Source organism: Mustelus asterias, chromosome 12, assembly GCF_964213995.1.
Source record: "Mustelus asterias chromosome 12, sMusAst1.hap1.1, whole genome shotgun sequence".
Lineage (NCBI taxonomy): Eukaryota > Metazoa > Chordata > Chondrichthyes > Carcharhiniformes > Triakidae > Mustelus > Mustelus asterias.
In genome coordinates, this window is record NC_135812.1 from 51,400,081 (window position 1) to 51,413,806 (window position 13,726).

Below are 13,726 nucleotides of genomic sequence, written 5' to 3' on the forward strand. Positions count from 1 at the left end.
CCTCACACCTCTCCCAGAATCCCGACTATCTCACATCTCTCCCAGAATCCCGACTGCCTCACATCTCTCCCAGAATTCCGACTGCCTCTCATCTCTCCCAGAATTCCGACTGCCTCTCATCTCTCCCAGAATTCCGACTGCCTCACACCTCTCCCAGAATCCCGACTGCCTCACACCTCTCCCAGAATCCCGACTGCCTCCCATCTCTCCCAGAATCCCGACAGACTCACATTTCTCCCAGGATGATGTTGTAAGTCGGAATCCTATTGCTTTCTCAAATGCACTCTGCTGTTTAAGAGGTTGGAGTTTGGGAGGCTGGGGAGTCGGAGGTGGGTGATTATTGAAAGTTCCCTGCCTTTGTAAAATTGTAAAAGGAAGAAAAACGTTCCATGGCGAGACAAGAAAGTCAAAGAGGACATAAAGGCAAAACCTAGGACACACCAAACTGTAAAAGCTTGTGGTAAGCTGGAGGATTGGGAGAACTTTAAGGTTCTGCAAAAGGCTCCTAAAAATAGAATTAAAAGAGCTAAGGTGAACTATGAAAGGAAACTAGCAGAAAACATAAACACTGACGCTTCTATAAGTATATGAAGAGGAAGAGGATAGCTAAAGTAAATGTTGACCGTTGGAGGACAATACAGGTGAGGTATTAATGGGGGACACAGAGATGATGGGAGGCACTAAACCAATATTTTGCCTCTGTCTTCACGGTAGAGAGTAATGAAGATTTTCCAAAAACTGTCATTAATGCAGAGGAAACTGGTGCAATAACTATCGTAAGAAGTCTCACAACACCAGGTTAAAGTCCAACAGGTTTATTTGGTAGCACAAGCCACTAGCTTTCAGAGCGCTGCTCCTTCATCAGGTGAGTGGGAGTTCTGTTCACAAACAGGGCATATAAAGACACAGACTAAATTTGTGTGTGACTTCTTACTGTGCTTACCCCAGTCCAACGCTGGCATCTCCACATCATCACAATAACTATCACCAGGGAGAAGGCATTGAATAAACTAATGGGACTAAAGGCAGATAAGTCTCCAGGAACTGATGGCGTGCACCCTAGGGTATTAAAGGAGGTGGCATCAGAGATAGTGAATGCATTGGTTGTGATATTTCAAAATTTCTTGGATTCTGGTAAGGTCCCGGTGGATTGAAAACACGCTAATTGATGCCCTTATTCAAAAAGGGAGAAAGGCAAAACGCAGGAAACTATAGGTCAATTAGCTTCACCTCTGCAGTGGGCAATGAATGGACATGGCTCGACAATCATCACGCAGGAGTGTTCCCTTCTGTCGGGGAACACTTCAGCAGCCAAGAGCATTCAGCCTCTGATCTTCGGGTAAGCCTTCTCCAAGGTGGCCCTCAAGACACACAACAACGCAGACTCACCGAGCAGAAACTGATAGCCAAGTTCCGCACACATGAAGGTATCCTCAACCGGGATCTTGGGTTCTTGTCACACTACCTGTAACCCTCAAGACTTGCCTGGGTTTGCAAAATCTTACCAACTGTCCTGGCTTGAGGCAATTCACACCTCTTTAACCTGTGCTTAACCCTCTCTCTGCTCACATTGTCTGCACCTGTAAAGGCTTGATTACATGTTAGAACTCACATTCCAACTATTATCTTGCAATTGTGTCTTTGCCATATATGCCCTGTTTGTGAACCCAACTCTCCACTCACCTGATGAAGGGGCAGCGCTCCGAAAGCTCGTGCTACCAAATAAACCTGTTAGACTTTAACCTGGTGTATCTCCACATCGTGGGAAAGTTGCTGAAATCAATCATTGAGGAGATGACTGAGCATTTGGGAAGACAAAGCCCAATTCACCATTGTCAGCATTGTTTTATGAAGGGAATGTTATGCTTGACAAACTTGCTTGAGTTCTTTGAGGACGTAACCAGCAAGGTGGATAGTAGTATCTCTGGACTTCCAGAAGGCGTTTGACAAGGTGTCGCATAAAAGACTGATCCAGAAGGTGAGATCGCAGGAGGCTGGGGGTAGAGCACTGGATTGGGTTGAGGATTGGCTGACTGACAGAAAACAGAGGATCGGGATAAATGGGTCAAAGACAAAGAATAGTACAGCACAGGAACAGGCCCTTCGGCCCTCCAAGCCTGCACCGATCATGATGTTTGCCTAAACTAAAACCGTATGCACTTACGGAGTCCGTATCCTTCCATTCCCATCCTATTCATGTATTCGTCTAGTTGCCCCTGAAATGCTGCTATCTTACCTGCTCCCACCCCCTCCCCGGGCAGCGCGTTCCAGACATTCACCACCCTCTGTGTAAAAAAAACGTGCCTCACACATCTCTAAACTTTTCCCCATGCACCTTAAACCCATGTCCCCTAGTACTTGACTTTTCTACCCTAGGAAAGAGCATCTGACCATCCACTCTGTCCATGCCACTCAATCTTGTAAACTTCTATCAGGTCACCTCTCAACCTCAGTCGCTCCAGTGAAAACAAACCGAGTTTATCCAACCTCTCCTCATAGTACTTCTTTGGCTGGCAAAATATAACTAGTGGGATTCTGCAGGGGTCAGTCCTCGGACCTCAACAGCTTCCAATCTATATAAATGATCTGCAAGCAGGGACAGAGTGTAACGTAGCAAAATTTGTGGATGAAACTATACTGGTTGGGAAAACAGGCAATGAAGATGATACAATGATTTTACAGATGGATATTGATAGGCTAGGAGAATGGGCCAAAATTTGGCAGATAGAGTTTAACGTGGATAAGTGTAAGGTTACCCATTTTGACAGAAAAAATCGAAAGGCAAATTATTACCTAAATGGAAAGCAAATTCAAAATGTGTCCAGGCAGAGGGATCTAGGTGTTTATGTTCATTGAACCACAAAAAGTCAGCATGCAGGTGCAGCACATAATAAAAAAAGGCAAATGGGATGTTAGCATTTATTGCAAAAGGGCAAGTATAAAAGTAGAAAAGTGTTGTTGCAATTGTATATAGGTTATTGCCGAGACCACATCTGGAGTATTGTGTCCAGTTTTGGTCTCCTTTTTTGAGGAAGAATGGGATGGTATTGGTGACAGTTCAGAGGAGGTTCACCAGATTGGTTCTGAGGATGAAAGGGTTGACGTATGAGGAGCGATTAAACAGTTTAGAACATAGAACATAACAGCGCAGTACAGGCCCTTCGGCCCTCGATGTTGCGCCGACCAGTGGAACCAATCCAAAGCCTCTCTAATCTACACTATTCCAATATCATCCATATGTTTATCCAATAACCATTTGAATGCTCTTAATGTTGACGAGTCCACTACTGCTGCAGGCAGGGCATTCAACGCCCTTACTACTCTCTGAGTAAAGAACCTACCTCTAACATCTGTCCTAATTCTCTCACCCCTCAATTTAAAGCTATGTCCCCTCATGCTAGCCAACACCATCCGAGGAAAAAGGCTCTCACTATCCACCCTATCTAATCCTCTGATCATCTTGTATGCCTCTATTAAGTCACCTCTTAACCTTCTTCTCTCTAATGAAAACAACCTCAAGCCCCTCAGCCTTTCCTCATACGATTTTCCCACCATACCAGGCAACATCCTGGTAAATCTCCTCTGCACCCTTTCCAACACTTCCACATCTTTCCTATAATAGGGCGACCAGAACTGTACGCAATACTCCAAATGCGGCCGCACCAGAGTTTTGTACAGTTGCAACATGACCTCCTGGCTCCGAAACTCAATCCCTCTACCAATAAAAGCTAACACACTGTACGCCTTCTTAACAACCCTATCAACCTGGGTGCCAACTTTCAGGGATCTATGCACATGGACACCCAGATCCCTCTGTTCATCCACACGACCAAGTATCTTACCATTAGCCCAGTACTCTGTATTCCTGTTACTCCTTCCAAAGTGAATCACCTCACACTTTTCCGCATTAAACTCCATTTGCCACCTCTCAGCCCAGCTCTGCAGCCTATCTATGTCCCTCTGTAACCTGCCACTTCCCTCCGCACTGTCTACAACTCCACCGACTTTTGTGTCATCCGCAAATTTACTAATCCATCCTTCCACGCCCTCGTCCAGGTCATTAATAAAAATGACAAACAGCAGTGGCCCCAAAACAGATTCCTGCGGTACACCACTAGTAACTGAACTCCAGGATGAATATTTCCCATCAACCACCACCCTTTGTTTTCTTACAGCTAGCCAATTCTTGATCCAAACCACTAAATCACCCTCAATCCCATGTGTCCGTATTTTCTGCAAAAGCTTACCATGGGGAACCTTATCAAACGCTTTGCTGCAATCCATATACACCACATCAACCGCTTTACCCTCATCCACCTCTTTGGTCACCTTCTCAAAGAACTCAATAAGGTTTGTGAGGCACGACCTACCCTTCACAAAACCGTGCTGACTATCCCTAATCAAATTATTCCTTTCTAGGTGATTATAAATCCTATCTCTTATAATCCTTTCCAATACTTTGCCCACAACAGAAGTAAGGCTCACCGGTCTATAATTACCAGGGTTGTCCCTACTCCCCTTCTTGAACAAGGGGACAACATTTGCTATCCTCCAGTCTTCTGGCACTGTTCCTGTAGACAATGATGACACAAAGATCAAAGCCAAAGGCTCTGCAATCTCCTCTCTAGCCTCCCAGAGAATCCTAGGATAAATCCCATCCGGCCCAGGGGACTTATCTATTTTTACCCTTTCCAGAATTGCTAACACCTCCTCCTTATGAACATCAATCCCATCCAGTCCAACAGCCTGCATCTCAGTACTCCCCTCAACAACACTGTCCCTCTCCTGTGTGAATACCGACGAAAAATATTCATTTTATGCCTCTCCTATCTCTTCAGACTCCACGCACAACTTCCCACTCCTGTCCTTGACTGGCCCTAATCTTACCCTAGTCATTCTTTTACTCCTTATACTCGCTGAGTTTAGATGGATGAGAGGGGATTTGATTGAGGTGTATAACATTTTAAAAGGGACTGATAAAGTAAATGTAGACCAGATGTTTCCTCTTACAGGGCAATCTAGAACAAGAGGTCACAGGCACAGGTCGAGAAGCAATAGATTTAAAACTGAGATGAGGAGGAACTACTTCTCGCAGAATTTGTGGAACTCGCTGTCCCATAGCGCAGTGGAGTCATGGAAACATAGAAATTAGAAGCATGAGAGGCCATTCGGTCCTTCAAACCTGTTCCGCCATTCATTTTGATCATGGCTGATCATCGAATTCCCCCCTTCCCCCCCATATCTGCCATAGATATAGCCCCAAGAGCTATATCTAATTTCTTCTTGAAATCAGACAACATTTTGGCCTCAACTACATTCTGTGGTAGTGAATTCCACACATTCACCACCCTCTGGGTGAACAAATTTCTCTTCACCTCAGTCCTAAAAGATCTACTCCTTAACCTCAAACTATGACCCCTAGTTCTGGACTCCCCCACCATTGGGAACATTCTTTCTGAATCTACCCTGTCTAACTCTGTTAGAATTTTATAAGTTTCTATGAGATCACGTCTCACTCTTCTAAACTCCAATGAATATACGTAGGACATAGAACAGTACAGGACAGAACAGAACAGGCCCTTTGGCCCACGATGTTGTGCCGAGCTTTATCTGAAACCAAGATCAAGCTATCCCACTCCCTATCATCCTGGTGTGCTCCATGTGCCTATCCAATAACCGCTTAAATGTTCCTAAAGTGCTGACTCCACTATCACTGCAGGCAGTCCACTCCACACCCCAACCACTCTCTGCGTAAAGAACCTACCTCGGACATCCTTCCTATATCTCCCACCATGAACCCTATAGTTATGTCCCCTTGTAATAGCTCCATCCACCCGAGGAAATAGTCTTTGAACGTTCACTCTATCTATCCCCTAATATAACCCTAACTGACATAGTCTCTCCTCATATGAGAGACCTACCATCCCAGGAATCAGTCTGGTAAACCTTTTCTGTACTCCCTCCATAGCAAGGACATCCTCCCTCAGAAAAGGACACCAAAACTGCACACAATACTCAAGGTGTGGCCTCACCAACGCCCTATACAATTGCAGCGAAATATCCCTATCCCTATACTCAAATCCTCTCGCTTTGAAGGCCAATGTATCATTTGTCTTCTTTACTGCCTGCTGTACCTGTCTGAATCGTTGAATGGTTTCAAGAAGGAGGTAGGCATATTTCTGATTAAAAAAGGGATATGGGGAACAGGTGGGGAGGTGGATTTGAGACCAGGGAGAGATCAGCCATGATCTGATTGAATGGCAGAGCAGGCTCGAAGGGCTGAAGTGCCTACTTCTGCTACTAATTTCTATTTTCCTATGTTGTTCCTATGCCTTGCTATCTGTACCCCTCTCCCAGCGACCCCTTAAACTGCTCCCCACAGGGTCACTCTGCGATCTGCAGACTCCCTTGCCTTTTCCTTCAGCAGCACAGGTCTCCTCAGTGCTCAGAGCTGCTGGCCTTTGACCGGCAACTGTCAATCGGCCTGATTTCCATGCCGGGAATCTTCATTCCAGGGGATAGCTGGCCTCACCACTACCTGATTGGCATGTGGTTTGGACAGCCTTTTCAAAAACAGGCAGCAAGGGGTCTCTCACTGGCTTATCAGCCAACAGGCAAGACCAGCTCCCCCAAGATTCCCTTCCCCGTGTCAAACTCTCAGTTGTGCCAAACTCATGGCTGTTGAAATATTCCTCTTTCTTTTACTTTTCTTCTGGTGAATGAGGATTGGCGAAAGATCATTGAGTTTTACATCACAGAAAGAGACCATTTGACCCATTGTGTCTTTGCTGACCATCAAATACCCATCTATTTGAATCCCATTTCCAGCACTTAGTCCGTAGCCTTGTATGCTGTTTGTGTTTCAAATGTTCATTTAAATGCTGTGAGGATGTCTGTCTCTCCCACCCTTTCAGGCAGTGAGTTCCAGATTCCCACCATCCTCTGGGTAAAAAGATTTTTCTTCAAATCCCCTCTAAACCTCCTGCGCCTTACCTTAAATCTCTAAATCACAGTTTATGCTTGTATCCTCATTCCCTGAGCCACTTCATCAACAAGAAACTCTCTTCTTACCTCTCAGCTTTTTGCCCTGTTCAAGTTGCAATGAAAATCCAAAATCAGATAACTTGATGTTCATGTTGTCATCAAGAAGAACGTTTTCTGGTTTGAGGTCTCGATGTACTATGTTCTTGGAATGCAGGAACTGAACGACCTCGAGCAGTGCTCTCATGATGATTCTAGAAGAAAGGAATATATTTTTAATGGCTTCTGTGCGCTGATAGCCCGACTCCCTGTCGCTCACCCCCTATTTCTATTGGGCAGCGAGTATCTATCAAGAGGCTGCAGACTAATGGAAGGTACCACAGCTGGACCCACCTCTCCTCTCAGTTCACATTGTTCACCTCTCACAGTGTAGGTGGAGAGTGATCAGTAACTCCTATTGCCAGTAATTTGGGTTTTCTATCCATTTGCAGGATGTGTGCATCATTGGCTAGGCCAGCATTTATTGTCTATCCCTAATTGCCCTTGAGAATGTGATAATGAGCTGCCTTCCTGAACCCCCTGCAGTCCATGTGGTGTAGGTACACCACAGTGCTGTTAGGGAATTCCAAGATTTTGGAATCCTGCGACAGTGAAGGTGAGTGACTTGGAGGGGAATTTTCAGATGGTGGTGTTCCCAGCTATCTGCTGCCCTTGTATGTTTAGATGGTAGAGGTCGTGGGTTTGGAAGGTGCTGTCGAACGAGCCTTGGTGAGTTCCTGCTGTGCATCTTGAAGATGGTACACACGGCTGTCATTGTGCGTTGGTGATGGAGGCAGTGAATGTTTGGGAAGGGTTAGCTATCAGATGGGGCTGCTTTGTCTGGATGGTATTGAACTTCTTGAGTGTTAGAGCTGCACTCATCCAGAAAAATGCAGTGTTTTCCATCACACTCCTGACTTGTGCTTTGTAGATGGTGGACAGGTTTTGGAGAGTCAGAAGGCGAGTTACTCGTCATAGGATTCCTAGCCTTTGACCTGTTCTGATAGCCATGGTATTTACATGGCGAGTTCAGTTTCTGGTCAGTGGTAACCCCCAGGATGTTGATTGTGGGGGATTCAGTGATGGTAACGCCATTGAATGTCAAGGGGTGGTAGATCCTCCCTTGTTGAAGATGTAATTGCCTGGCACTTGTGTGTCACGAATGTTACTTGCCACTTGTCAGCCCAAGCCTGGATATTGTCCAGATCTTGCTGCATTTGGGCATGGACTGCTTCAGCATCTGAGGAGTTGCGAATGGTGAACGTTGTGCAGTCGTTGGCAAACATCCCCACTTCTGACCTTCTAATGGAAGGAAGGTCATTGATGATATTTGGGCCTGGGCTAGTCACTGTAAAATGCATGTTTTGTTATGAAGAAAGAGGATAAACATTGAGCAGCATGAAGATTGACAGCAGTGCTGTGTACTGTATGCCGTGCCATGGAACAGACCACAGAGGATGTTGCAGGAAGCAGTTCAACTCTTATTGATTCCAGTGCATTGACTCTCCAGTTTTAGGATGTCACCAGGTTTCAATTTGAAGTGATAATGTGTGTGATGAGCTATCAGTTATGATAGTGAATCCCTAAAAGTCTCAGTTAGGTGATCTGTAGCCTCTTTTATTTGAATGGGGGATGTATGAGGGCCAGCATGCAATCTGCCCTCGGTGTCTGCAAGCTACCAGCCTACCCCCAAACTCACCGTCCTCCCACCTTACCCACAACTCCATGTTTAAATCTAACCAATCAAACATGCATGCCAACATTCCAACTGTGACTGTGTTCAGTCAGCGGGAGCCAAAATCAATCTTTCTCAGACTGACGTGTGATTGAAGTGAGTCTGAATGATGAAGTGTTTAGGTATTAGACATCGATTCACTCACCTTGCTTCTTTTTCACTTAAAGAAACCTTTTCAGTGAGGTAGTCAAACAGCTCTCCTCTCTTCATCCTATCGATATAGGAACATTTAAAGATATGACAATAGATGTTGGATTGTCTCGTGGCCAGCTTAGTCCATATGAATATGAGAACCCAATAAAAATTTACATTTATTTTACCTCTTTAACAGGACAAATTGTCCTGAGGTATGCCACAGGAGGCATTAGGAAACTAACATTGAACCAAAGAAATATTGGGCCAGAGTTTGCACAGTCAGGTAGGTGTTAAAGAAGGTGAGGTGGACAGACTGAAAAATATGGGTAATGGTTTTAGCGAGGTTCATGGGGTGGACTTGTTAGAATGCGAGCTCGGTGATTGAGGCAATTCGTGCTGTCCAATCCGGGAGTCCTGCAGAGATAGATAATGTGGAGTGTCCGGGTTACCAGCACTCGGGGTGTATACTCTGTTCTGGGAAGTACCTGTCACAGTGTTGCTAGCTATTGGAAATAAATCTGGATTTCTTGATGGGACATTGGCCTTGGTGGAGTTATTTTATCGGGGAGGGAGCTCTGGAGCGAGACAACTAAAGGGATGATTGTAAATGGTGAAATAATTCAATGATGTGGAGATACCGGTGTTGGACGGGGTAAGCACATTAAGAAGTCTCACAACACCAGGTTAAAGTCCAACAGGTTTATTTGGTAACAAACGCCACTAGCTTTCGGAGCGCTGCCCCTTCATCAGGTGAGTGGGAGTTCTGTTCACAAACAGGGCATATAAAGACACAAACTCAATTTAGAAAATAATGGTTGGAATGCGAGTCTTTACAGGTAATCAAGTCTTAAAGGTACAGACAATGTGAGTGGAGAGAGGGTTAAGCACAGGTTAAAGAGATGTGTATTGCGGCACGGTAGCACAGTGGTGAGCACTGCTGCTTCACAGCTCCAGGGACCTGTGTTCGATTCCTGGCTCGGGTCACTGTCTGTGTGGAGTTTGCACATTCTCCTCGTGTCTGCGTGGGTTTCCTCTGGGTGCTTCGGTTTCCTCCCACAGTCCAAAGATGTGCGGGTTAGGTTGATTGGCCATGCTAAAATTGCCCTTTAGTATCCTGAGATGCGTAGGTTAGAGGGATTAGTGGGTAAATATGTAGGGATATGGGGGTAGGGCCTGGGTGGGATTGTGGTCGGTGCAGACTCGATGGGCTGAATGGCCTCTTTCTGTGCTGTAGGGTTTCTATGATTCTATGATTCTCCAGCCAGGACAGTTAGTGAGATTTTGCAAGCCCAGGCAAGTCGTGGGGGTTACAGATAGTGTGACATGAACCCAAGATCCCGGTTGAGGCCGTCCTCATGTGTGAGGAACTTGGCTATCAGTCTCTGGTGATTGTCGAGCGGTGTTCATTCATCTGTTGTCGTAGCATCTGCATGGTCTCCCCAATGTACCATGCCTTGGGATGTACCATGCCAGGAAAGGATGTCCCGAGCCATGGTACATTGGGGAAACCATGCAGACGCTACGACAACGGATGAATGAACACCGCTCAACAATCACCAGGCAAGAGTGTTCTCTTCCTGTTGGGGAGCACTTCAGCGGTCACGGGCATTCGGCCTCTGATCTTTGGGTAAGCGTTCTCCAAGGTGGCCTTCACGACACACGACAAAGCAGAGTCGCTGAGCAGAGACTGATAGCCAAGTTCCGCACACATGAAGACGGCCTCAACCGGGATCTTGGGTTCATGTCACACTATCTGTAACCCCCACGACTTGCCTGGGCTTGCAAAATCTCACTAACTGTCCTGGCTGGAGACAATACACATCTCTTTAACCTGTGCTTAACGCTCTCTCCACTCACATTGTCTGTACCTTTAGGACTTGATTATCTGTAAAGACTCGCATTCCAACCATTATTTTGTAAACTGAGTTTGTGTCTTCATATGACCTGTTTGTGAATAGAACTCCCACTCACCTGATGAAGGGGCAGCGCTCCGAAAGCTAGCGGCTTGTTCTACCAAATAAACCTGTTGGACTTTAACCTGGTGTTGTGAGACTTCTTACTGAAATAATTCAAATCAGTGATGTTCAACAGATCCGCAGGTTAGCTGAAGTGGCCATTGGCCCCTGAGTGTCCCAAGGGTGGGGGATTAGTGGGGTAAATATGTGGGGCTACAGAGTAAGCCTGGGTACGAATAAGTGCAGACTCGATGAGCTGAATAGCCTCCTTTTGCACTATGAGGTTTCTATGAGCTCTGAATTAGATGAGTGCAGGTATCTGAGAGCGTTACCAGGATGAGGAGAGAATCATAGAATCACAGAAACCCTACAGTGCAGAAAGAGGCCATTTGGCCCATTGGGTCTGCACCGACCACAATCCCACCCAGACCCTACCCCCATATCCCTATATATTTACCCACTAATCCTTCTAACCAACGCATCTCAGGCACATCTTTGGACTGTGGGAGGAAACCGGAGCACCCGGAGGAAACCCACGCAGACACGAGGAGAATGTGCAAACTTCACACAGACAGTGACCCAAGCCGGGAATCGAACCCAGGTCCCTGGAGCTGTGAAGCAACAGTGCTAACCACTGTGCTATTGTGCCGCCTGTGCCGAGGATTGGAAGAAAAAAATGCTTGCATTTGTGGAACATTGTCCATGACGACAGGTTTGCATTTACATTAGTTTACAATGAAGTACTTCATTGGTTGTAAGTGACTGGTGGAATGTAGGATATGTGACAGCAAGATCCCAGAAAGAACAAGTTGGCAGTGACTGGAACATCCACTTTTTCTCACATTGGTTGAGGAAGAAAGATTGACTGGGGAATTGGGGAAAGCTGCCCTGTTCTTCTTCAAGATAATGTCACGTGATATTCGCCTTCAGTATAATATCACAAAAGTCAAACAATTTAATAAACATGCCAAAACCACCCCGAAAGACCAGCAAAATCAATCCAAAAGGAGACACATCATGTGCAGCAAAGGAAGCAAGTCAGAGTGAGTTCAGCTACGTTGAGTGTCAAGAGGGTAAGGCGAGGCTGGATGGTCTTTATTTAAGTGTTGGGAGTACAATAGGGTAAAACTGATGAGTTAAAGGCATGGATTGACACATGGAAGTGTGATTTTGTCACTATCAGAGAAACATGGTTGAGGGAAGGGCAGGATTGGCAACACAACATTCTGGGATATAGGATCTTTAGGTGAAACAGAGGAGGATGCAAAAAGGCAGGTGGCAAAACATTATTAATTAAGGAGTAAATTCCTGCAAGAAGGAGAAATGATGGCTGGAATTTTATGGCCCGTCTGCCATGGGAATCGGAGCAGATGAGGGGCAGAGCATGGAAACATCCACTGACCTCGGGTTGGATTTTATGATTTTGGGATGAGCGAGGCGTTAAAATCTCGTCCAATATCTTGGCTTCAACTGAGGCCGAGGGGGATTTGATTGACTGGTTTGAGAAAAAACTTTTTCACTTGGGGTGGTGGGAATCTGGAATGCACTGCCTGGGAAGCTAGTGGAGGCTGGAAACCTGACCTTTAAAGAATATTTGGATGAGCAAATGTGATTTTAGTGCGTCGGGGTGTTTTGGGATTTTGGTGTGTCGGAGGTTTTGGGGTTTTTGGTGTGTCGGAGGCTTTTGGTGTGTTGGGGGTTTTGAGGTTTTGGTGTGTCAGGGGGTTTTGGGGTTTTTGGTGTGATGGGGGTTTTTGGTGTGTCGGGGGTTTTGGGGTTTTGGTGTGTCAGGGGGTTTTGGGGTTTTTGGTGTGATGGGGGTTTTTGGTGTGTCGGGGGTTTTGGGGTTTTGGTGTGTCAGGGGGTTTTGGGGTTTTTGGTGTGATGGGGGTTTTTGGTGTGTCGGGGGTTTTGGGGTTTTGGTGTGTCAGGGGGTTTTGGGGTTTTTGGTGTGATGGGGGTTTTTGGTGTGTCGGGGGTTTTGGGGTTTTGGTGTGTCAGGGGGTTTTGGGGTTTTTGGTGTGATGGGGGTTTTTGGTGTGTCGGGGGTTTTGGGGTTTTGGTGTGTCAGGGGGTTTTGGGGTTTTTGGTGTGATGGGGGTTTTTGGTGTGTCGGGGGTTTTGGTGTGTCAGGGGGTTTTGGGGTTTTTGGTGTGATGGGGGTTTTTGGTGTGATGGGGGTTTTTGGTGTGTCGGGGGTTTTTGGTGTGTCGGGGGTTTTTGGTGTGTCGGGGGTTTTGTGTGTCGGGGCTTTGGGGTTTTGCTGTGTCGGGGGTTTTGGTGTTTTGGTGTGTCAGGGATTTTGGGGTTTTGGTGTGTCGAGGGTTTTGGGGTTTCAGTGTGTTGGGGGGTTTTGGTGTATCAGGGTTTTGGGGTTTAGGTGTGTCGGGGATTTTGGGGTTCCGGTTTGTTGGGGGTTTTGGTGTGTCAAAGGTTTGGGGTTTTAGTTTGTCGGGTAGTTTGGGATTTTGGTGTCTCGGGAAGTTTTGGGATTTTGTGTCGGGGGGTTGGGGTTTTGGTTTGTTGGTGGGTTTGGGGTTTTGGTGTGCCGGGGGATTTTGGGGTATTGGAGTGTCGGGGGGGTATTGGAGTGTCGGGGGGGTATTGGAGTGTCGGGGGGGTATTGGAGTGTCGGGGGGGGTATTGGAGTGTCGGGGGGGGTATTGGAGTGTCGGGGGGGGTATTGGAGTGTCGGGGGGGGGTATTGGAGTGTCGGGGGGGGTATTGGAGTGTCGGGGGGGTATTGGAGTGTCGGGGGGGGTATTGGAGTGTCGGGGGGGGTATTGGAGTGTCGGGGGGGGGTATTGGAGTGTCGGGGGGGTATTGGAGTGTCGGGGGGGTATTGGAGTGTCGGGGGGGTATTGGAGTGTCGGGGGGGTAT

General features: G+C 46.6%; 1 protein-coding gene across 3 annotated transcripts in view; it reads right to left on the bottom strand.

Moving 5' to 3' along the window:
- LOC144501450 (phosphorylase b kinase gamma catalytic chain, skeletal muscle/heart isoform-like) overlaps positions 1 to 13,726 on the bottom strand; it is a 146,016-nt gene that overhangs the window by 33,472 nt on the left and 98,818 nt on the right. For 2 of the 3 annotated variants that reach the window (XM_078225222.1, XM_078225223.1), the window contains exons 6-7: positions 8,901 to 8,966; positions 7,072 to 7,235 (exon numbers count right to left, since the gene is read on the bottom strand). In XM_078225222.1, the coding sequence (XP_078081348.1) occupies positions 7,072 to 7,235; positions 8,901 to 8,966 (230 nt within the window). The remainder of the gene's footprint in view (positions 1 to 7,071; positions 7,236 to 8,900; positions 8,967 to 13,726) is intronic. The other variant, XM_078225224.1, reaches the window with a different exon arrangement.